The sequence below is a fragment of the Lycorma delicatula genome, chromosome 5, assembly GCF_047948215.1.
Source record: "Lycorma delicatula isolate Av1 chromosome 5, ASM4794821v1, whole genome shotgun sequence".
Classification (NCBI taxonomy): domain Eukaryota; kingdom Metazoa; phylum Arthropoda; class Insecta; order Hemiptera; family Fulgoridae; genus Lycorma; species Lycorma delicatula.
The window spans coordinates 176,932,735-176,958,996 of NC_134459.1; the positions used below are offsets into that span (position 1 = coordinate 176,932,735).

General features: G+C 30.5%; 1 protein-coding gene and 1 long non-coding RNA gene across 2 annotated transcripts in view; one reads left to right on the forward strand and one right to left on the reverse strand.

Moving 5' to 3' along the window:
* Window positions 1-15,926, forward strand: part of LOC142324597 (uncharacterized) — a 43,935-nt gene extending 28,009 nt beyond the window's left edge. The window contains exons 2-4 of the long non-coding RNA XR_012756337.1: window positions 5,341-5,498; window positions 8,556-8,683; window positions 15,820-15,926. This is a non-coding gene — a long non-coding RNA (uncharacterized LOC142324597). The remainder of the gene's footprint in view (window positions 1-5,340; window positions 5,499-8,555; window positions 8,684-15,819) is intronic.
* Window positions 894-24,069, reverse strand: rtp (MORN repeat-containing protein retinophilin). Its single transcript, XM_075365442.1, has 4 exons — window positions 24,041-24,069; window positions 10,037-10,229; window positions 6,237-6,346; window positions 894-1,349 (listed from the first exon to the last, which is right to left on the reverse strand). The coding sequence occupies exons 1-4, from the start codon at window positions 24,048-24,050 to the stop codon at window positions 1,189-1,191; spliced, it is 474 nt and encodes a 157-aa protein (XP_075221557.1). The 5' UTR covers window positions 24,051-24,069; the 3' UTR covers window positions 894-1,188.
* Window positions 24,070-26,262: the final 2,193 nt, after the last annotated feature.

The following is a 26,262-nucleotide window of genomic DNA, read 5'->3' on the forward strand; positions in this document are numbered from 1 at the left end:
TATAGATATCACAAACGATTAAATATAGATAAGTTTAAACATATGATGCAACATTTACTAAACACGCAGATACTAAAGTGAAGCGAGGTCAGTTTCATTAAGGAATATTTGCCCGCCACGAACATTTGAATTGCGGAAGAAACTGGCAAAATTGTATAAACAGTTCAGTTTGATCCGCATGGAGGGTTAGATAAACAAAGATAGTTTGATAGGCAAAAACTTATCTCTGTTGATAAAATAAGATCTCATCCTTAAGAAAGTCGTCCTGACTTTTTCTACATCACTGTAGTTCGACTGACTAGTCCCATGATAATCGATTGTGAATTCCAAGTGAGAATAAAAATCCTACATTATTTCTCAAAACAATCAACGTTATTATTACCTTATTAATTATTAAATTCAGCCTACATTCTCTTTACAGCACAGTTCAACAATATCTTGAAATCCTCAAGCAAGTCTGCAAATATAACAATGTCTACATGTTCACACAAGTTGTTCTATTAAAACTCCTGCTGTCACTGTTAATAAGTTTTCTGTTCAGATTAGATAACAAATAGTTTACACGACAAAACACAATTCTGATATAAAACACAATGATTTTCTGATATTTGATAAGAAATTTTTTTGAACAGACTTAATATAAAAACTCTACCTAGCTCTCTGTTCCATTATCTACTACTTACCGCTTAAATAATATAATTCTTTAACTTATAATGTAATATATTCTCATTCTCACATCTTTATATATTCTTTAGCGGAGCGGTAGTATCTTTTCCTTTTATCCAAAGGTACTAGATCTAAATCCTAGTCAGGCTTGAGATTTTGAAATAAATGAATTTCTTATTTTTTCTGTTACATTGCATTATATTTATTTTATTCTTAAATATCTACAAAATAAGTTTGTATCTGAACAATTAATCCCGCTTTTTTCTAATAGTTTTAATTAAATAAAATTTTAAAAATTAAGAAATTATAATTTATAATTATTTTCTTGTAGCGGTAATAATATTTACAGTTTCTAGGAAATCTACAAATTACAATGACTGAAATTGATAATTATTACATGGCAACTATTTCTGTTTATTTTTCTATTATCTGATTATGCTAGCTGAATAGTTCCAAAAAATATTTAATTTTTATTGAAATTATTATTTCTTTTTTTTTAATTTAAACTTTTTACTTTTTTAATTACTTATCTCTTTGATCAGTTTGGGCTCTTGCAAGTAGTGCTACTTTCTGAGCCTTTTGAACAACTTCTGGACAATGTTTTTTACGGATAAGACGACAATCCTGAAAAAATCCTTCATTTCTTGGAAATCCGTGGCTCCCATCACTGAATGTAACCATTCCTGAAATAAAACAAAGAAAAAATAGTAAAATATAAATTATTACAAAGCGCTTAAATGTTCAGAAGAAAACGTGAACGTGTGGCACAAGTTACTCTTTACTTATAGTTGTTAATAATAAACAATGTGGTTTAAATTTTATCTCATGAAATTTGTAAAATAATTAATTATTAATGGAAAGTTGTTTGAATATCTTATTAATACATTGATGAAACTGAACTACTAAGAATAGTAAATGATATTTTTTTACTCATATTACTAATGTACAAGATGTAACAAAGTATAGAACCCTTAAATAATTATTCAACCGTTAAAAATTGAAAAGTAAAATTTCACAAATGCCCCTATCCTGAAATAATCTATTTTTTGATAGGAAACCACCTCATCCACAGCCACCAAGAGGGAAATCAAAAATTATAAACAGAAAGCATAGGGTTGTGACATGTCATTTTAAAGGACATTGTAGAACAAAATGTTTGACATAAAAACTTTCTCGCTATGACAACCTTAACCGGTATTGTGGTTATTTATTATTTTTAACAAATACTAGTTTCAAAAGTTGCCAACATTAACCCCACATAATGAACCCGTACTGAAAAATAGTTCGTTTTGCCATTTCATTTGTTGGTGTTTGTACATGCACCATCATACTATATTTATAGTATACATCCAGACTTAACTGGATGTATACACAATCCTGGGAATAATGGCATTGGTATAGACGTATAGAGAATGTCAGGCATGTACGAGGGTCATTCAATAATTAAACAGACCGACATTTTTAGTGAAGGAAATGCTTAATGCAGACAATTGAAACTTCTGTAAATGTTAGTCGGCAACCTTGCAAAGAGTGTTAGTCAGCTGTTTGATTAATATTTACATAAGCGTAGCCTCTAAAGTCTTAACCCACCGGGTTGGTCTGGTGGTGAACGCGTCTTCCCAAATCAGCTGATTTTGAAGTCGAGAGTTCCAGCGTTCAAGTCCTAGTAAAGCCAGTTATTTTTACACGTATTTGAATACTAGATCGTGGATACCGATGTTCTTTGGTGGTTGGATTTCAATTAACCACACATATCAGGAATGGTCAAACTGAAACTACAAGACTACATTTCATTTATACTCATACATATCATCCTCATTCATCCTCTACATTATCTGAATGGTATCTCTACATTATTATTATCTGAATGGTAGTTACTGGAGGCTAAACAGGAAAAAAAGAAAGCCTCTAAAGTCTTAGTTACAATGGCGTGTCCGCTTGAAGAAAGTACTTTTGAAGAACAGCCTTCTGTGATCCGATTTCTAATTTTGGAAAGTGTAAAACCGTCAGAAATATTCTCTCGGATGAACAAACAATACGGTAATATTTGCATGAACCATGCGAGATTTTATGCATGGTTGGAAAAGTTTAAAAGTGGCCGCAAAAGCGTGACCGATGAGTACCGCTCTAGGCCTCCGATAGCAGTGACGACCTCGGCGGTAGATTCTCATACTGATTTACTTATCCAAGAAGTCCGACGACTTACAGTTGAACAAATTGTTGAAAGAACAACAACGAGTAAGTTCGGCACAATTTATTCCATCATACAAATCAAACTGAATTACCATAAAACTTGTGCAAGGTGGGTTCCCAGAGAGCTTACTGTTCATCACAAAGCCGACAGATTTTGCATTTGCACCGAACTCAAAAATCTTTTCAATTTCGAAGATGACGCATTTTTGAACAGGATTTTAACCTGTGGTGAAACTTGGATACATCATTTTGAGCCAGAGTCCAAGCGTCAAAGCACGCATTGGAAACATCCTGAATTGCCTGTTCATAAGAAATTCAAAATGAAACCATCGGCTTGTAAGGTCGTGTTAATCATCTTTTAGAGTGTCCATGGTCTGATTTTCTGTGATTATTTGTAGGAGCAACACACTATCAACAGCCTATATTAATTAGCCATGATTGAGAACAAAATCAAGCCCGCGTTTAAAAAGGAAATGTCCAGAATGGCAGAGGAAGCAGTGCTTCTTCTTCAAGACAACACTGGACCTTAATATGGCACAACTGATGCTGGAAACTACTGGCAAAGTGAACTGGGAGCTCCTAACTCATCCTCCTTACAGCTCTGAACTTGCCCCTTCATATTTTTATCTGTTTGGTCCAATGAAAGAAGCTATGCCTGGCATCAAGTTCAACGACAACGAAGAGGTAAAGAAAAAGTAAAAAAATGGCTTCAAGATCAAGGTAAATAATGCTTCACTGAGGGGAGAAGAAGACTCAAAAAAAGATGGGACAATTGTAGAGAAGTTGGTGCGGATTACACGGAAAAGTAGACAAAAAAACTGTATTTATTTAATAAACCATTTTTGCTGTACAGCTATTTTTTTGTTTAGTTATTGAATGACCTTATTATTATTTTTCAGTTGCCCTTATTTAGATTGAGTAAAAAGATAGTTAATGTATAAAACACATTCTGACTGTTGATACTTGTATATTTTTTATCTTTTTTTCTGTTGGTTGATAATTACATTTTACTCCCTTATCAATTAGAATAAAAGAGTAGTTTTTTGTATGTTCGTAATAATAAGATAAAATCATATATTAGTAATTTTATTTATCTTTAGGGAGGATTAGGAGGTCCAGCTTTTCCCTATGAGCATTCAAGCCACTAGGCTTATTGTACAATAATATAAGAAAGGGGGTTACCAAGAAAGATAACAGGCAGCCCAGTAGTACATCTACTAAACAGACACAGTCAACTGTTTTTAAGTTATAAGTAAATTCACCAACCACCATGTTTATCGTTGGTGATAGGATTACACATGCCAGTTATTAAGGGTCATCTGAAATAAATATTTTATTGCCCGCAAACCAAAATAACACAATATATAAATCCTTTGGTTTAATTGTTAAATGTTTTAACAAAACAATCTTGACAATAAAATTTTTAATAATAAAAGTGATTGTTAATTCTATTCAACAAAACCATTATAAAATTTAGTTTTTCCTTTCATTTTTTCCCTTTCACTATCTCTTTCTATTATTTCATTTTCCTTCGAGTTAATTATTGGTATCATTAAATATACTCATTACATTTAGTAGCCCTAAAGTATTATTATTATTGTTTCTATAATGCATAATGAAATCTATCTTTGGGAATTTTTTAATTAAATATAATTAATGTCGTAAGTGCATATTATTATTACTTTTCAAATGTAAATTATTTAACTCACGTGTGAAACATAATAAAATCTTATGAAAAATAATTTATCTACAAACTTAAAGATAATTTTCTTTTAGTTTGTCAATATTGGATCATTATTAAGACATTTAAATACGTGACATTTAGTATTAATTAAGCCTTTTTCTTTTACTTTTTTTTTATTGTTTTATTAATTTCATTTTTTTCTATATTTAGAACTATATGCATCTAGTAACTACTTGTTAACTATTAAAATCTAGTAATTAATTAATAATTCCATTTTATTTTATTTTTGTTTCTGTTTTCTACATTATGTAACTATGAAAGTTCATGTACACTAAAACTGGTTTTTATTGTAGTATGCAACCGATATTAAATAAATAAATAAATAACATCAAGGGCTGTACAGATCCTGGCACCCTCAAGAGATAGGACCTACCAAAGACTTACATCCACAGAGCTAACTGGTAATGGGTAAGAAGAAATCAAGGACAAAAATGTTTTATATTTGTTTAAAGGCAAACAACTGAATTATGATGTTCCGTAAGTTAAAGGGATAATGAGTGGCCAATAATAACCTAAGAGGATAATGATAAGGAAAGAAAATGGGTAATGGTAAAAGGAAACCTAGAATGAATGCAACAGTAGACAACTGTACCCAAAGGTAAATATTACATATCCTCCAGGCAGTAGTATCCATCTCAGAGGAGATGGAGAATTTTTACCCAAGATGAGAATAGCCATTATTAGTCAAAAATTTTGTGTTAATCTGATTGCTGTAATCAAAATTTATTTTCCTCCAGAAATTAAAAAGCAACCTGGGAACAAGTACGTTAGGGTTCCAAAAAGAATAACCTCACACATCCATGGAATTTTGAAGTAACTGGGAGTGTTCTTCTCTACTGCAAACTGTTCAGCTAGACGTCCACTGAAAATTATTCTGCTTGTTATTGTTTAAAAAGTAGGTATTGTTTAGATATTAAAAACTAATGGTAGTTTATGTAGCAATTTTATTTTACTATTAAAAGAAAGCCCTTTCTTGAACTACTTCTGCAACATTGCTGCCGCCAATATGTGATGCTACAGTATATCTATAGCACCACATGCTAGTGCTTGTGGCGCTATCTTGTGCTACAGCATGTAACCAATTTCTGACACCCTGTTTGTAAAATGAGCAAATAGGGTTTTCTCTTTAATAGAAAAAACTAATGTCATCGTAATTCTTTCATCATTGATTTGTCAGATATTTCTTTAAATTTATAAAAAGTCAAAAAAATTGTCGAAGTTATAAACTGCTTATTCTCATAGATTTTTCCATTAACAAGTTGCATTGAATCATCATTAACATCCGATGACTCGCTTACTACCTCGTGAACATTTTGCATTCCTTGCCATCATTTCATCAGTCATTAAATGTTTATTGTACGCTTGATTAATTTGTTAATGAATCTCTGTTGGTTACGTATTTCTTGCATTCAAAAAAAGAATTAACAAAATGTATTTTGCAGTAAGCGGGTCCTTCAATTGTCTTAATCATTTAATACTTAAAACAAAGTATTAACGAGAATTTTTTACACTCCTATAGCGGCAACTGCAGCTGGCTAATATATGAACTACTGAAACACTCTAGAGGCCGCATTTAGAATGGAATCTACTTTCCAAATATGCTTTATGGATACAAAGTTAATATTTTAAATACCTAATCCCCAGATTCTTCCACCTCGAAATTCTCCCTCAAATTTCATGCCATCAGCTCGCCAAAATACTCCGTGCCCATGAAACCATCCTTGCATTAGTTCTCCTTCATATCTAAACAAAATATTTATGTCATTTTACTTATTAAATGGAAACAGTATTTTTTAAATATTCATATTTCATGTTCATAAAAAAATATTATATAACATTTTTTATTTTAACAATACTACTTAATTGAAAATGTCAACCCCAGTATTCGCAATTCATAGTTGTCACTAATAACTAACAATTGATATGACCATTTAAAAACCATAACTAAAATAAAATAGATATTATAATAATAAAATAAAGAAGATATATATGTATATATATATATATATATATGTGTGTGTGTGTGTGTGTGTGTGTGCATGTGTGTGTTTGTGTTTGTGTATGGATTGTGAGAATATAGATTTTAAAAACTTAAAAATTTGTGAATTTTCTTGAATAAGGTATAAAATCATTTTTTGTTGTGTTACAGTTATTGACCGGGTGCACAGATTTGAAGAAAACTTGAAAAACTTAAAATTGTCATTTTATGTTTATCATTCCCAATAGCTATTTATTTAGGTGGGAATATTGGTGCTTCCTGGGATTTGGTGCGTGAGATCCCCTCGGACAGCAACAAAACCGATAGTGCGGTGGAAATGAAGATTGCGGAATTTCGGCGTGAGGTGTGACTGATGGAAACATGCAGAGAAACAAGAAAAAAGACACGGTGACAGGGACAGGCTGTCGCTTTGTGCTGGTTTTAGCTGCTGCGGGTTTCACAGGTGGTTGTGGGCTTGAGGAGGACTTCCCACCTCTTCCAGTAAGGTCTGACAATGATGTGGAAGTAAGACAGGGAATTCCGAAGACATCTGGGAAATGGACATTGCCAGAAAGGAAGAAAGAAAGAAGGAAGGATTGCCGAAGAGTGAAAGGAGCTGTGTTGCCAGGTGAAGTCAGGGTCCTCTCCATGCTATGGGACAGGGTGAGGATATTCACATCCGGGTGCTGGCCGATAGTGATGTTGCTGAACGAATAAGCAAGGATATTTCTGCAAACTTCGAGGGCACTACTACAGCTCTGACAGGGAGAGGATGGTAGGAGATGGGTAGGAGGAGGCGTTACATCCACATCCTTATTATGGATGTGGATGTACTCACCACTCAAGATGAGTTCATTACAGAGTTTCGGAAAATCACGGTGGAGTTAGTGTCGATCAAAGTTATGTCCATGCGACCGGCTTATGATGCGACGCAGGGTGGTCACTGTGGCTGTGCCGCCCATCCTTGAGGATAAATTTTTGGCTGATGGACATATCTGTATTGGATGGTTGGCTTGTAGGGTTATGTGACGTATTTGACGACCTTTGTTTTTACTGCTGGAAGCCAGGCCACAGAGCCTATTCGTGTACTGGGCCAGACCGTAGTGGCCACTGTTTCACCTGTGGTGAGGCTGGTCATCTACAGAAGGACTGCCGGTGAGAGTCTCGGTGTCCTTCCTGTCGGTTGCATGGACATGCACCCGGTGGTAGGGGATGCAAGGTTTCATCTGTGACATAAAGATGCGGTGCCTGTTCAGTGCTGATGGGTGTCTGTGGGGGACAGCCCCATCCAGAGGAGAGGTGGGAGGCTCTGGCATCCCACCATCAATGACTGGATGGGGATCCTTGGCAACACCTCTGGGGGAGGGAATGTAAGACCGTAGTTCCAGTGCGGGATCCCCTTGCGAGTTCCCCATTAGAGGCAGGGGGCATTAAGACTGGAGTCCCAATGAGAGGCATGGCATGTATTGCAAGACCGAGTCCCAGCTACCTGGGCGGGACCTTGTGTTCTGCCAAGGTAGTTTGAGGTGAAGGCAGCCCCCGAAGCTGAGTTACGCTTAGATGTTGTTCCTCCTCCGTGGACAAGGTAAATGATGGTGAACAAAGAAAAAAAATAGCTATTTATTAAACCACATAACAAACATAAATAAATATTATATATTGTAATCAATACATAAATAATAGTTCACTTCAGGAATGGGTAGATGCTATTTCATAGATCAAAAAGGAACTGCCATAGAATTTGCCTGAATTGACTTAGAGAAACCATAAAAAAACTGTATGACCACATCAGCATCACAGAATACACAGTTAATAATTAATTATCTAAATTTTAAGAAAATAAATTCATGATTATACAAAATATGGATATTTTTAATTTTTAAGTATAAGTGATTGTTGTTTTTAGCAAAGATTGCGCATTCATAAAATATAACCGCAAGGGTAAGTCAACATATTTAATTTTTTAAATTTCAGTCATAAAGATTGATTCAAATTGACACCAAAAAATGATCTGTGCCCATCTTTGCATCTTGAAAACTTTTTCTGACTCTGAGGGAGCCTGAAGAGATGATATCGATATTTTACTTCAGATAGGAATATATGTAAGTAAAGTAGATTTTTAATGATGACTAGCTTATTAAGACACTTCAAAGCCAAACTATGCAATTTGACTTTATTACAAATTAAATCAATTTCATCCCAAGGTGTTTTATTGATCTAATAAAACATCTAGAAATTTTGTTTTATGATCAACAAAAAACATTTTTTTAATAATAAGGGAATTCTATCCGTATGTTTTGTTTACCTAAGATGCAATCATCCAATGAATAATCTTTTAAATTGTTAATGTAAAACACACACTAAAATGTGCAAAAAATATGACTTAAAATATGTTTCAAGTTCTTTTAAATAATTATCTTGACACACACACACATTTGTGACATCTACATAGTGGGTGACAATGAATAGTTCAAGATGTTGAGCAGATGACTAATAAACAACAAGAAAAGGATTGAGGACAACTCCTTAGGGCATTCCACATTTTTTCTCTTGAAGTGAGGACCTATATTTTACAAATGTATTCTTATCAAAAGATAAAATTTCAATTTTGTTTAAAATATTCCGTCTATTATTTCTGTAGATTTGTTTGCATTGACTTAATTATAATTGCATTTAATTTTGTAGACTCTCTATTTTAGAAGATCACTAGTAGTAGAAAATATATTTTGTGAAAATTAAATAATTTTCTATTAAATTTTCACTAAGTGAGATTTTAAGAGAGAAATAGCAGAAAATTGTTTCTAAACAAGACAGTGCTGGTACATCACAACATCTTTTTGAAATGTTATTTGATCTAAGTTTCAATAAGAAATGTCATGAATGTCAATATGAAATTACTGAACTACTGACCGGTAAAAGTAGCCAATCATGTTACTCATTTTGACCGATAATGTGCAGGAAATTAAGTTATAATAAATAATTGATCGCAATGATCATTATGCTGTCTGATTCCACGCATTGATAAAGTCAATTAGGACTAATCTGTTACTGTGGTTGAACAGTTATAAAAGAGTATGCCAGATCAGAATTTCATTATGAAAAGTCTTCGATAACTCCCTGGGAAAAATAAAACATTAGAATTAGACATTTCCAGGTTAATTGCATGCATTGAGCTCAAAGTAATCATTGTGAAAAATAAATAAAGATAATTATGTTCCTAACATTTATCAATCCTAAAATAATACTAAAATATTTTTATGGCCTTTTTATGTCTGTCATAGAATGATAATAAAGAAAAAAAGAATTACTTATATTTAATATTTCCAAAATAATAATCTGATCCTTTTTTTAATCGTTTAAAAACATTTTATTTATTAAATTTTTTATCTAATAAAATGTGTTTGGTTTGTAATAATAAAATAATTGTTCACATAGTTAAAATGAATGATACTAACTTAGCTCCATCAGGAAAATGCATTACTCCAAGCCCTGAACAGAGACCGTTATGAAATGTTCCATAATAACGAGTAGAATCTGGTAGAGTCATTTGACCTAATCCATGTTTTTGGCCACGATCATTCCAATCCCCTACATAACGTGTACCATCATTGTATCTGTACGCTCCAGTCTTTACTACTCCTGGATAAACTGGAAAAATATATCGGTTGATAAGAATAAAATTTATTTAATAATAAACACTTTATAATAGCCTTTTTTGAAATGTTCAGTCCATTCGATTATTATCAGATAAATACGGAGTTTGTGAACTGTCAAAGTAGCTGTCCCAGCAGCTTCGTAACAAACCTTAACTTTATTAAATATCTATATATATTTATTAGTTTCAAATGAATGGAAACAAATTCATGACAATCTGAATGGATGAATGTACCATCTCTTCCCTTTTCGTACACAAGGTTCTGGTCCAAATCACAGTCAGGCTTTAACCTCCTATCCAATATAAAATTACTGCTGTTTTAATTGGGTGACAGAGTCTGTAATTATGAGTTTTAATGAATGAATTAATAATGATTCTTATACTACTTATAAAAGTATCATTTTATTTTGTATAAGTCAATTTTTGTTTAAATACATAAATTATTTGTAGTTACATATTTGAATACATGATGTTAAAAAACTACTTGAACTATAAATCAGTCAAACAGCTTCATGAAAGCAGACTTAAAATATGTAAACCTTGTTCACTAACATGCGTTTGCCATGAATTATCATTCCACAGCTCATCGGATGCGATGAGTTGTGTTAAATTCATCACTTGAGCGATGAATTTAAATCAGATTTTGTTCAAAAAAATTGGCAAAACGTGCAAAGACACTCACTTATAGTTACAAATCTATGGGTTAATAGTTTTAATTGTGCTCATTTTACCGTGATGTAAGAAATTAAAAGAAAATTGCAAGAGTTGGTAGCATGATGATTGGTACAGGAAGGCTAATTTTGATGGTAAAATTAATTTTATATTATTTTCTTTGACCATTTTTTGTTTCTTTAATAATTGATTTGTTTATATAATTATTTTATTTATTTGTTTAATACCAGCAAAATCATGAAAATGTATATATTATATGTGCATCTGAATCATTATTTTTGAAGATCTTAATTATCTGAAGAATTAAGAACTGAATTATTATCTAATTTAGTTTTTGGTTCAGTTCAATCAAATTTTACTAACCGTTACGGCATCAGATATATCTGATGAAAAGATTCATCTCTTTTAACTGTAAATGATGATTTGAAAAGAATAAAAATTATTTTTGAAAAATGTCATACTTTGTGATCAATAAAATTTGAATAGAAAATGCCATTCTCTGAATGGCATTGGATGTATTCAAAGGATTAAGAATGTGGAGAAGAAAATACTAAGAATTAATGAAAAGGACAGTACAGATTGAGGCCCACAGAAGAATTTATAAAATAGAAGGAATGACAAAATAGAATGCAACATAAAAAGAATATACAATTAGAAAAAGAGGCTCAACTACTTCAAACACTTATACCAAGTGGATGGAGGAAGGCTAACTAAAACTAACTTCAACTGCTTCTATAACAAAAAAAATAAAAACCAGTGGCTGAATAATGAATGAACAATTCTGGACAGAGGTTTAAGGTTTTTAGGACAGTAACAGAAGAGGAGGAATGAGCTACTCAGAAGAGAGAAGGGAATCAGCGAGAGTTAGAATGAAGAAATATTGTGAGAATGTAAGGTCTGGAAGAAGAATGAGAAGAGTAAAACCTAAATAAGAATTGTAATTGTGGTCCATAGATATCCTTAATGAAAAAAAAGGTTGGTAAGAAGTATTCCATAAGCAAGTTTTCCTCTTCATGGTGAAAGACCTCAAACTCTCTCAGATTAAAAAAGGTGTCAGTATAATAGTTTTGTTCATAAAGTATAATAGTTTATTTTCAGTATAATAGTTTTTGATCATAAAGGAATCATATAATTCTTGAACAACTTCCACAGGACAGATAGTCAATAATTATTCACTTGCTGGTATGCAACCTATCTTGATGCTTGGTGCCCACAGCAGCGATGGTTGCACTTTGAATCATTCTACTACCCTTAAAGCATAACATTTGCTTCATTACCTAACAGTGAATGATGGGCCTTCATAAGATGTATTGTGGTGTTAGACATTTTTGACATTTTAATCACCTCAATATATAATTAATATTTTTAACATTATTTCATTTTTAAATTTAATATGATTTAATTACACAGGTCAACAAAAAAAAAAAAAAAAAAAAAATAATAATAATTTGGAACTGAAATAAAAGTAGGTGAATTAGAAGTATTTTTTATGCTGAATCTTAAAATGAAATCAGTTTTTCTTCATCAGCCTCAGATTTTTAGTTATACCCTTTAAAATCTTGAGAAATGTCATAAATAATAGAATACAAAAATAATAATAATAATAATAATAATTAGAATTAAAATTCCTTCCTTTATTTTGCGGACATTTACATTTATCTTAATTTCTTTTTTTGTTATTTTCTTTTTGTGTTCAGTGAAGTCTTTTCTTTTTATCATCCAGCATAGTAATCACTCATCATAGGTTCATCCCATCTGCCTTGATAATATTGTTCCAAATATATCTTATATTGGTGTTCATCGCTGATGTCACCTGAGTTTAAAGGGAAAAAGCCCAAATGAAAATGTAAAAAATGAATTTTCAATGACATTCTTCAGCCTAAATTTTTGTAGTTCACTAAGAGTTCATTTATAAGCTGATCGTGGTTTTTACCTTTTTTATTTCCAAAAAAACCAGTAACAGTATCTTTGAATGTCTTCCATTCTGCTAGCTCTTTAGGATTCACTTTGCTGTCAAATATATTTTCACTAATTAATTTTCTTATTTCTGACCTGATGAATATTTCCTCTTAATCCCTCTTTTAATATGGCTTCACTTAATTGTGAAAAAACCACAGCTAAATAATTAAAGCCGTCTCCATCTTTATCTAATGCTTTTACAAAATTCTTTATCAGACCTAGTTTTATGTACAGAGGTGGTAAAATAATATGATCTGCTTCAACAAGAGGAATATTGGCAACATGTTTCTTTCCTGAGGTAAACTGTTTTCTTTTTGGCTAGTCTTTAACTGCATAGTGTTTATCTGTAGCCTGACTATCTCACAAACACAAGAAACACATATATTTTGTAAAGGCACTCTAAAGACTGAGAAGGACTTTTATAAAAGGCAATTACTTTTAACGGATTTGAATACTAGATCATGGATAACGGTATTCTTTGGCGGTTGAGTTTCAATTAATCACAATCTCAGGAATATTTGGCATGAGACTGTACAAGACTGACACTTAAATTACATTCATACATATCATCTTCATTCACCTCATCCTCAATCATCCTCTAAAGTAATACCTTGGTTCCGGAGAGTAAACAGAAAAGGAGAGACCAAGAAGAAACCCTATCGCTTTCAGATCAGCGATGATTCTCCATGAGCTTTTAAAATTTTTTAAAGCTATGTTTCTTTCATTTCTACAGCATGTGCTACCAGTATAGAAGAAAACTTATTCAAGTTGTACAACACTGTCTTTAAGCTTCTTTTTGATGAGTCTATAAATAAATGCCGATCATGAATAACATATTCAATGTCCAGTTCAAACATTAGCTCCCTAACATCATGGCAGGAACAAATTAAACCATCTCTTCTAAAGTATTTCAGAAAATTTTCATTTCAATTTCTACATTCTGAAATTTTAGTATCCTTATTTAAAAAAATTCCATTCTTTAAGACGTGAACCTAGGAGTTCTGCATTTTGTTTTGACAAATACAAGTCATGAATTAGGTCGCTCAGTTCTGCTTGTGTGATGAGGTGAGGTTCAGTATTTGTTTCTTCCTGAATGTAACTAATATCTATTGAAGTTAAGGATTCATCGGTCAAACCTTCTGGGGAATCAGAAATTTCTTTCCAAGAAGTTGGAGAGATCGGAATCGGTATATCAACACAGTGAAGTAATGGTCTCATAGCTGAACGAAGCAAAACTAGGAGTCATCATAATGGTTAGTAGGCTCTCGCCAAATCATAGGTACACCAAAAGGATAATGTTCTTTTTTCTTTTAACTACAGGGTTAGTTTAACGTAGCACTTGATGCACGCTACATGTGGATTTAATAGGCCTCCATTTTAATAACTTTTAAAAATACACTACAACATTTTTGTCAAAAATTAGAATATGAATTTAAAATCTTGTTAAGATTATGGCAGTTAAAATCGTTAGTTTTCTTACTGACCACTAGGGTGTTCTGCCGCTACGGTCGCTTTGTTCAGTTGGCTACTCCACTCATTATGGCGACATTATATGTTAATTTATTCGTACATAGCAATTCTTTAACATTTTCAATTATTACAATCGTGTTGTGTTTTATATTTAAATCAAATTCAATCTCATGCATAGGTGTACATTTGTAATTTATCTAAATGCTTTCAACGGTTATCATAGAACAATATAATGTATTCGTTCAAGTTAGTAAACATTGTTACAGTTTGCTTACAATTCAACAATTAATTACATCAAACACCAATTATTTACTACACAAAAATAAAAAATTATTTACTACATCAAATACCATTAAAAATTGCAATCCTTGAATGATTCAAGGAAGGTTGTTAACCAATTTCTTTTTATGGCAAAATACTTCATCATTTATAAAGTAAAAACAGCAGAATTATAAAATATTAAAAGTAATCAATAACACCATCCAGTAACACAAAAGCATTTGCTTCTGTGTGTGAAAACTAAACTGAATTTTCATTTTGGATAACCAGCACCGTATTCGCCGTCATACTCCAAGCTTCAAGATTAATTGCGGCACCTATGCTGCTATCAAGTTCTGTTGTATTTGAGGCATGTACTCGTAGTTAATGAGTAAACAGTAATTGGCAGTTCTGCCATTATAACATATCTATTCATATATCGCAGTATGTGAAGCAGTTTCCTTTTTGAAAAAACACAAAACTTGCTGCCCCAATAAATCCCTAATCATAAAATCCTCCTGTGATTTAGATGAAATGAGAGAGCTGTTTGCAATTCCTAATGACAATTTTGAGAAGTTTGTATTATATTCATGACATACCGTGTTTAAAAACAAAAGACTGTTTTTAATTTGACCACAATTTGCTTTAATTTAATATGAAAGTTTTTAAAACTTTACCTGATTCTGAGCTAGTTTTTACTTATAAAACTCCCAGATCTAATTCAAAATTTAAATCAAAAGAACAATTTAATCATAGATGCAATAACATTCTGTAAAACCTCTTTGGATAGCTCTCGCAAACAAAACAACTGTCTTGAATGAATAGTTCTTTTTTGGCATTAAAAATATTATATTTTTTACGATGAATTTTTATCTTCTTTGGATGGATGATCTCTTGATCAGACATGGAAGCTGAAATTCATACATTTTTTGCAAAATTAATCTTACCTGTCCAGACAAAAAGGTATTAACACAATTATTTGTTTTTTGTGGTATATTAATTATAATCAAAACCTTTAATAAAATGCAGTTTTTTTCTTGAACTAATTAAGTGAAGTAATCACGTCAGTTATTCAAAGAAAAATATTAAAAGGTAAAGTTGCTACTTTTTAATGATAATGGTGTTATTAGCAATTTTCACTATGGGTTCCATTACTAAGGGATTGATTGTATTTTTTGTATTTCCTTAGTGATCATCACCATATTTTTTTTTTTTTTTTTGCAGACTAAAAGGAAAGTTTATGAAGCAAAAGAAGAAATTTGAATATGTTTTACTCAAAAATGTTTCTACATGTCAGACGTTGTGAAAGATCTCAGTGTGTTTGTTGCCCCCTCAAAATGCACTTGTTGCATATAGTAAGTGTTTAATTGTAAATTTTTGTAATAAAACAGTTTCTAATGATAATAAATAGTTTTTATTTTGTGACATTACACACACACACACACACACACACACACACACACACACACACACACACACACACACACACACACACACACACACACACACACACACACACACACACACACACACACACACACACACACACACACACACACACACACACACACACACACACATATACACACTTGGTATCAGTATTGGTATGTAACTTTTAAATAGGATAATTTGTACATAACATTATTGTTTATTACTGTACAGCAGAGATGTAGTATATAGTTGAACATTCAATACTAGATTATTTTGGGATTTTAAAGAAATTTATCTGTATAATTTAATGTGTTTGTAAACTTTCTTTCCTTTATTTGTTAAAATAAATTATAATAGAAAGTTTAATTTTATGTGAACAGTATTTATTATGGCTATAATTTTGATTTTTAACAATAATCATAATCACACAAAAGTAACTTAAATGAAAATGCGTGAATCATCAAAATCTGGCTGACCTCTCATACATGGATGTTCTCTTTACCTAGACAAAACTTTTTCACAAGTTTCTAGACAAGAAAGGTTCCACTTTTGTTTTAATTAAAGTCAGTGGGAACAATAGAATACTAATAGACAAACTTCTATACAAATTTTAGAATAAAAGACAGAATATAAAACACAACAATATCAACATTTATTTATTTATGTAATACAAGGTTACAGAGTAATAGCACAGTACATGATGTCAACACAACTTCGAAAATCAGCTAACTTTGCAATGATGAGTTTAACCCCTAGACTAATGCGGTGGGTTGTCGTAAACATAACATTTACTTACATTAACAATCAATCACACTTTAAAAACCACCCACAGATTCAAAAAATATTCAATAAAACAATATAGTCATTCATAGACAAAAACTTACACAAATAAATTTGATAGATCTATAAAATTGTTTCTTCTATAGTAATAAGTTCTATTTCTGATGGACAGGGAACAGCCTCTCAAAAAGCTATATATAAAAATGGCTCTTCCCTCCCACCAGTAAACACTTTTGTAAATCACCTAACTGAAACATTAACAACATAAAAATGTTAAAAGTAAAAGTTAAAAAAGACATAAATTAGGTAGGTTCACTTGAACTAATAAAAATATAGTGAGACCCAAAAACAGATTAAAAAAATAAAAACAATCTAAATTGGACCCTTACATGTGTTTAAACTCATCATAAATAACAAAGATCTACCAAAATTAATGCAAATACTAGTACCGCATCCAACAGCATCATCATTCACTGCTCCTTGCAGCAACGTGTGAAGAAGGTTGATTTCAAGTATAAGCTAGCTCAGACTCTAGTAAAGATTTTATAACTTTCACCTTAAATTAAAATATACTGAAGTTAATTTCAAAACTGGTTTTAATTGCAATTAATGCAATTAAAAAAAAAAAATAAATTAGCTGTGGAAGCATCACATAATCATCTATGGCTTTGTAAAGTAATTGAAACAACTTTTGAAGGTAATTTAACTTACTATTTTGTAATGATAGAATTTTTTTTAAATTAAATCTCATCCAGATATTTTTTAACCTAACTCTAATTGTATTCAGTTTCAAAAATTAATAAGTAAAAGAGCAAAACCCATACTTATTCTGTTATGAGGAGATAATTAACGATTATGTTATTTGTTTCCTGTTAACAATAATCTCATAATCCTTGATATATCCATCTGTTGAAAATAATTATTGTAATACACAATGATTAATAACAAAGTAGAATAAGGAATACTCGCTTAGAAGGGGTAAAAATCCATTCTTAGAAAAGGAACTCCAATTAGATAATATGATGTTACAATGAATTCATACATCTCCTATTTTTAGAGCAGAATATAGCATGTAGAATTATATAAATTAATGTGTCTAACAAATTAAAGCAATAAAAATTTTAAATATAAACTTAAAAAAAACAAAATAAAAATGTGTGAAACAAAACTTATAAAGAAAATTCACAACACTGATGTACGTAAATCGTATGTAGTAATTAATATAAGGTATGAGTTACTATACATTGAAAGGATTAATTTACAATCACAATCCAGGAATATCCACATACATACCCAGACATTACACATCTCTTATAATATGTATGTAGTTGTGGTTACCTATTAAATTTCAGGAAATAATTTTATTGATAAATTACTTGAAAATTCATTTGAATTATACTAAATTCAAATCATTATTCATTTTTTTATAAGTATAATTTTATAGAATACCAAATTTTAATCTAACAGCCATAAATACAAAAGAAAAGTTTTTCCCCCTCTTTTTCTCTTAAGGGAATAGAAGTACTAAATTTTTTTTAGTGCCAATACTTCTGTCACGGTCAGAGTAGTTAATCTTTTCACGTAAAATGTTGTTCAAATTTTTCATTTTCATAATCTGCACTAACCAATAATTTTTTAAAAGAAATTTAAAATTCTTTCTATCAATCAGAGAGTAGCAAAAAATAAGGTGCCAAACACAGATACTATATTTATCCCAATGGGACAGAGATGAAATGGGAGGCTTAATCAACTATTTGTTCAACATGTGCCCAATGACCAATTATACTTTAAAAAACAGAAATCTTTTCTCTTAAGAAATGTTAATAAACTGTTTTTGATGTATAACTACTGCTTTATTATTAATACTCCAAGAAGTCTTTCAATTAAGAAGTGGGAGATAATTTTTTAAATATGAAAATTTTAAGATATACTGTCTATAATTATACAGTATGTTTCTGTAACTACATCTTAAGTAAAAATTATATCTAATTGCATTTTAAGATAAAAGTTCTTAAAAGTAATGTTCAAGGTAATAATTTTTTGTGTTTTGTTTCCGTAAATTTTGTCTGATATAAGAATTAAGAAGATCAAAAATAAATGTATTAACTGTTTCAATGAAAAACTGCATTGAATTAAAATATTAACGTTATAAATGATTCAATGACTTTAATATTAAAAAGTTAAAAATGAACTTCAATCACTACACATTTAAAATAGATAGTTCTGTTTAATTAATTAAAATCGTATTATTACATTATACATTATAAAATTAAACAAAAAAATGTTTTTTTTTTTTTTTTATAAAATAAAAATAATTTTCTTAAATACAATATTTCAAAAAATACTACTTATGAATTTAATTAAAACTTGTAGTGGAAGTATTTATTTTTTTTAAATTGTAAGATTGTTTTTGTTGTACTTTTGTGATCTAACTTGATTATAGTCTGTTTTCATAACATCATGTATAAAGACTTGAGCTTAATTTTGTTTTTCATATTTTCTTATTTTTTTTATATTAAGAAGTATTTTAATACAAAGTTTAATAGTTTCCTTTATAACTTTCTGCAAAAGATTCTTCAGTAGAAATTTATTCATTGCGATTATTTTTCTGATCTTTTTAAGTATACAATACATCCTATTTCATTATTACTTTGATAATACTAGTGTTGTTCAAAATGTGTTATCTCCATATAGATTTGTCACACGTTTCTGTGATCTCATTTTTTATGCTATCAGCTTTACTGAACAACATTCTAATTCATTTTTTAATTTTATTATTTCTTTAAAGTTTCTAAGAATTTTCATCTCCACAAATCGTGGTTTACTTTCCTCCTGAAGTTTTGTAATTCAAATTCCTGTATATAAATCAGAATCAGCCTGAAGTACATTTTGTATATTTATTGGTATTCCGTACTCAATGTTCATCTATCTTAATGGCAGGTATTGAGTAAGGAACAAAATTATAGAGAATATAAAGTATAGAGAATTATTTTTTGTGATAAATTCAAATAAACCTACAGAATGTTTTAGAAAGTTTTTTTCATTGTGTTCACATCGATTAGATTATGTGTTCATCAAGTTAGCGGTTGCCAACACCCATACCTAAAGTGTCAAATTGCTAGATTATAAAGATTATTCTCCATTGTAGGAACAAAAAAGGGATGGCAAAATTCAAGAATTATGAGAATGACTTTGATTACAATACCCACGGCAAATTTGTTCTCTAAATTGATCAAAGGTTGACAGTAAAAAATCAGAGACTAGAAAAGAGTATGTTTCAAATTCTTGAAACTGTTCAGTTTGTCACTTCGTTTTGTTATACATGGGTCTAGCCTTTTTCTTTTAGCCTACCAGAACCATTTGATAAGAAGCAAACATGGAGAAAAAAGATAACACAACAATGTTAGTATATTCGAGTGAAAAGGAAAGATAGAATTATGCATATAGGGTCAGAATTTTCCAAGGGCTTAGATCCCCCCCCAATTTTAGATATACAAATAAAAGAAAATTATGAATAAAAAAAAGAATTATAATGATTGCAATGAATAATTTTAGATGGCATTGAAAACTAGACATTTTGACTTAAAAAGGTTTGAGCCACGACAACCCTAACCAAAATGGAAACAATTAAATAATTTTTACTTTTCAATTTACATTTGAATCCTTTCAAAATTGGCATTCATTATACTCCAAATAGTGGTTTCATACTAAAAACTAGATTGTTTCAAACTAGTTTACTGTATTTTCTAAATTTCATTTTTGTATGTTTAATAGTTAAACAATCTTTTAAGGGTTTCCATAACACCATGTATTTATTACAATTAAAAAACAACAGTTTGGTTGAATGTATAGTTTAATTTTCAATATTTATGATATATATAAATATATATATGATTCTCCCTTTATGAATCATGAGACCTTGCTGATGGTGAGGGGGCTTGAGTGCTCAGTGATACAGAGTAGCTGGACCATAGGTGCAACCATAAGAGAGGTATCTATTGAGAGCCAGACTAAGCAATGATTCCTGAAAGAGGGTAGCAGCTCTTTCAATAGTTGTTAAGGGCATAGGTCAGGAGGAATTAAACGGCCATTCCAACATCACTCAGTCTTCTGAGTACTGCGCAGCTGAAAGCAATGGAAAACTATGACTGTTTTTTTCCTAAGAAAATGTAGCTCTGCATTTTCATGTAACAAAGATGGAGGTGCCTTCCTTGATAAAATATTCCAGAGGTAAACTAGTCCCCTGTTTGGATCTCCAGGTGGGAACTACTAAGGAAGAGGTCACCAGAAAATTAAAAAATAACATTCTACAAGTCAGAGCATGTAATGTTAGAAGTCTAAAGAAAATTTAAAGAGGGAAATGGATAGGTTAAATGTAGACATAGTAGGAATTAGTGAGGTTCGGTGGTAAGAGGAAAACAACTTTTGGTCAGGTGATTTTAGAATAACTAACTCAGCATTAAATAAAGAGCAGCAGTATTTAACTCATTAAATAAATTGAGAGGAGAGTGGAAGAAGTGTTAGGAGCAGACCCATTTGATTTCAGGAAAAGTATAGGGACAAGGGAAGCAATTTTAGCACTCAAATTAATAGTAGAAGGAAGATTAAAGAAAAACTAACCAACATACATAACATTTATAGACTTAAAGAGGCATTCGATAACATAGACTGGAATAAAATGTTAAGCATTTAAAAAAATTTAGGGTTCAAGTATAGAGATAGAAGAACAATTTCTAACATTTACAGGAACCAAACTGCAACAGTAATAATTGAAGAACATAAGAAAGAAGTCATAATAAAAAAGAGAGTCCAACAAGGATGTTCCCTATCCCCGTTACTTTTTAATCTTTACATAGAAGTAGCAGTTAATAATGTTAAAGAACAATTTAGGTCTGGAGTAACAGTGCAAGGTGAAAAGATGTAGATGCTACGATTTGCTGATGATATAGTAATTCTAGCTGAGAGTAGAAAAGATTTAGAAGAAACAATAACAGCATGGAAAAAGTCCTATGCAAGAACTACAGCATGAAAATAAACAATAACAAAACGAAAGTAATGAATGAAATGTAGTAGAAATAATGAATGGATCACTAAATGTAAAAATAGAAAGAATAGATTACAAAGGTAATTTGTAATAATAAAGATTATGAAGGTAGAAGAATTTTGTTATTTGGGAAGTCGAATAACTAAAGATGGACGAAGCAGGGGCGATATAAAATGCCGAATAGCACAGGCGAAACGAGCTTTCAGTCAGAAATAAAATTTGCTTACATCAAAAATTAATTTAAACATCAGGAAAACATTTTTGAAAGTTTATGTTGGGAGCATAGCTTTATATGGAAGTGAAACTTGGACGATCAGAGTACTTGAGAAGAAAAGATTAGAAGCTTTTGAAATGCGGTGCTATAGAAGAATGTTAAAAATCAGATGGGTGAATAAAGTGACAAATGAAGAGGTGTTGCAGCAAATAGATGAAGAAAGAAGCATTTGGAAAAATATAGCTAAAAGAAGAAACAGGCTTATAGGCCACACATTAAGGCATCCTGGAATAGTTGCTTTGATATTGGAGGTACATGTAGATGGGAAAATTTGTGCAGGCAGGCAACGTTTGGAATATGTACAAAAAAACTGTTAGGGGTGTAGGATGTAGGGGGGGGGTTACCAAAATGAAACAACTGTCACTAGATAGGAAATCTTTCTTGGAATAAACCATCTTTCTTGCATTAAACCAGTAAAATGACTGAAGACAAAAAAAAAAATTTGTTAATCTCCACTGCAGGTGTAACCTAGAGAGGTACTTAAGTTTCTACCTCTGTAATTAAGTCTAATTTAATCTTTAGTAATAGTATGATCTTTTTTTATATATTAATTAATTTATACTTCACAACACTATTTGGAAACCAGTGTGATGTTTTCTGTGTAAATTTGTATTTATATTTTTCATCAAAGTATAATATCTGTACGTTTGAGCGGAAGTATATTCAAGTATTGATTTTAGAGAAGCAGATAAAATTAAAACATTTATATAAAAGTTCCTTTAATCTGATTTTCACTTTCCCATTTATAGCTCTATTGCTTCTGTGTAGCAGCTATAAAGGTATAAAAGTAAAATATAAAAGAACGGTCCAAAATTACATGTAGGAATTTTTGTGAATGCTGACCTTTACAACCTCCTGAGTCCAAGAAACATAAAAAAAAAAAAAACCATAAAAATTTCCAGTAGATTCTGGAAACATACTTTTGTAAGCCTCTATTTTGATTAATATCTTCTGACTGACTAAACTTAAATTCTTCAAAAATGGCACAATAAATTTCTATATTTTTTGTGTACATTTTTTCTTTTCTTTTTTACATTTTTATAAAAATTAAAGATTTCAACAGGTTTGCAAAAATTATGATTTTAAATTCAGAAGAATTTCTATTTTTATTATATTATGAGATTAAATTTTAAACAAATCCTTCAAAATATTCCAGACTTAGTAATTCAAAAAAATTATTATAAAAACTTCTTTTTAAACTCAAAGGAAAATTATTTAAAAGAAATAATTTTTTTCTTAACTTGGTGAAGTTACACTAAGGATAAAAAAATTTAATTAAAAGGTAATAACTTCTCTATAACGTTTTTTTAAGTTAATTGAGAAAAAATTTTTCAATTAAGGATCAGTAAATACAAATCTTTAAAAATATATAAAGCTGACAATTTTTTTGTTTTTTATTGTTGTAATTGTGAAGTGTGGAACAGATCTTAACGACATATTTTATCAAAACCAGAAATATGTGATGTATTTTCAAGAAACTTTATCCTTCCACATTTATCTATCCTGTTTGCTAGAATTCTCCAGAATCTTAATAAGTAAGTAAAATTAAACAAAAAATTATATGGATTTTAATTATATCCTCATACATTTATTTTGTTGTATTTTTACTGTTCTAGTAAAACAAGAATTCTAACTTTGTGCAAATGCAGGGAAAATTCACCGTCATTGCAACTTCTTTACAGGCGTTTTGTTATATATATTTTTTTAATTCTCTTTACGATATATTCTGTATACCAGTATTATAAAAATATAATTAAAATAACATAAATTAATAAACTATCAAACTGCATTTATTGGTAATATAATATACATGTCAAATTTTAATTGTTAATAGTTAAATAAATTAGATAATTAGAAGTAGCAACTTTTAATAGAAATATTGATTATATTATGAACTGATAGATTGAATCGCTTACCTTCTGCCATGTTGAACAGAGAAGCACTGCCTGTGCTTCCTTATTGAGGACCGTGCTAGTCACCCTTGCAATCTCTAAATAAGATTAACTTGCTTTTTGCTTGTAAAATTATTGTCACAATATTATTATTTTTTTTAATTTTGTTAATTATTTTAATACTTTATATATACTTTTTTAAGAAAATTTTTATTTTATTTCAAATTAGCAAATTTTAAATTTTGTTTCCATTTATTTTAGAACCGTTGTAACTATATTTTAATGAAGATATACAATTTGATTCAAATAATTATAATGTGTTAATAATAATAATCCTTTAAAACTCTTGATGGGTACTACCTTCAATTTAAATGACACCAGGAAGCATGTAAGGTATTAAATTCCTTGCATTATCTGAATTAAGTATTTGTTAAAGTATTTTTCTAATTATTTTTATTTGTTAACTATTTTATATTTTAATTTTTACAGAGTATTTTTTTATATCAGAACAGAATTTGCACAATATTTAAACAGTGTTACACATAAGGTGATATCCAGCTATTTATTTCTTTTTAGTACATTATTATCTATCTTCTCGTATAGTTTCCAATAGGTCTTGATCTCTTCTATCACTGCCATCACATGTGTTCCATAATCTTCACCAATTCTTTTCACCTTCGACATTCTTTAACTCACACTCTGCTATTCCTTTCAATCATCTGCTCCACTGCATCCTGCCAGGTATCCTCACATCTTCCATTAAAATATGAGAGATGTAAGGATACCTGGTATCCTCCCAGGATATCATATAATCCTGGTATCCTGGGAAGATACCAGGATCATTGCAATATGGATATGAACATTGCATGTTCATATTATTTCATTCTTGTTTTGCTCTATTTTCTGTTGCAAAGGTTCCTTTTTTAACACATCTCTGATCCTTTCATTATTTCTTTATTCAGTACATCATATTCCTGATATGCTATTCCTAACATGATTATTTCATTCATCCTTCTCTATTACTCACCTAATACTCCCAAACCTCTTTAAATTTTTTTTCCCTGACCAATATACTATTTATGACCATCCTTCTTCCTGGTAATGCAATACATCTCATACTTCTCTGCATTACTTCTCAGTCCGTATCGGTCAACAGTTTCTCTCCACAAATTAAACTGTCCTTGAACTTCTCATTATGTATTTCCCCTTACAACATATCATCTGCAAACATCATTCCTCTCTTTCCATAATCTTTCTCGATAGATATATTGAGGATATTTGATAACAGACAGTTTTATCAAAAAAGGATATACATCTAAAGATACACATACAAATTTCATACACAGACTAAGATCTCAACACACTGGAACAACATGAAATTTAAAACCTACCAAATTTGATAAAATTGTTTATTAAACAAATAAGCAAACACAACATACAATATATTGTTTTATTTACTTAAAAGTTTTCAAACCTTTCTAAGACTGTCACCAATAACACAGAATTACTAGAAGCTTCACTGAGAAAAAAGATTCTGATGATTAGCTTCATAATGCCTTTAGAAGAACAAGTGTCATTAATTTGAAAACAAGTGTTTTATAATTATTAATAATTTTAAACTATTGTTTCATCTATAGTTTATTAATTGTAGTTTTAGTTAAGAACCCTGGTTAAGTCTTTCACTGCTTTCATGAATCCTCCTCATAATTAATAAATAAATATTAATGTATTCTAAAGTACAAACAAAATACACAAAGAGCTATTGCAGATTGCTAATATTTTCACTTACTGAATTACGAAGTGCTGCTTTAATTAATATTAATGATAGTAACTCATCTCTGCAGGTATATAATTAACTTGAAGGTTAATTTGATCTGTCCTGTGTTACTGTCATTTTCTGTTCAAAGCCTATGCAGCACTAGAAAATTGTGTAAGTTTAGATTTTAAGTCAAAGCTTTTATATATTACCCAGCGGGTCAGAACAGTCAGGCCAACCATTCACCCATTCCAACCAAATTATTGTTGTTCTGTGACCAAATTAACTATCCCTACATTAGGATGATAGGAACAAATAACTCTACTAAGCCAGCTCTAGAATTTTCCTGCCAGTTCTCCCTATTGCCTGGTGATGTTAGTAGCATTGTCAGACTTCACACACTGATGAAATGTTCATGTCATGTTTGAGAAATCTGTTTTTAAAACTTTTAATACAAATGCTTTCATTTCAGTTTGCCAGCTTAGACATT

Bases quoted from the DNA above. Each gene is read 5' to 3' on its own strand.
- rtp (XM_075365442.1), bottom strand. The intron at 6,347-10,036 runs GTTAGTATCATT...TATTTTGTTTAG, and splicing joins CATTTTCCTGATGGAGCTAA to ATATGAAGGAGAACTAATGC. The intron at 1,350-6,236 runs GTATTTAAAATA...GTTTTATTTCAG, and splicing joins TGGAAGAATCTGGGGATTAG to GAATGGTTACATTCAGTGAT.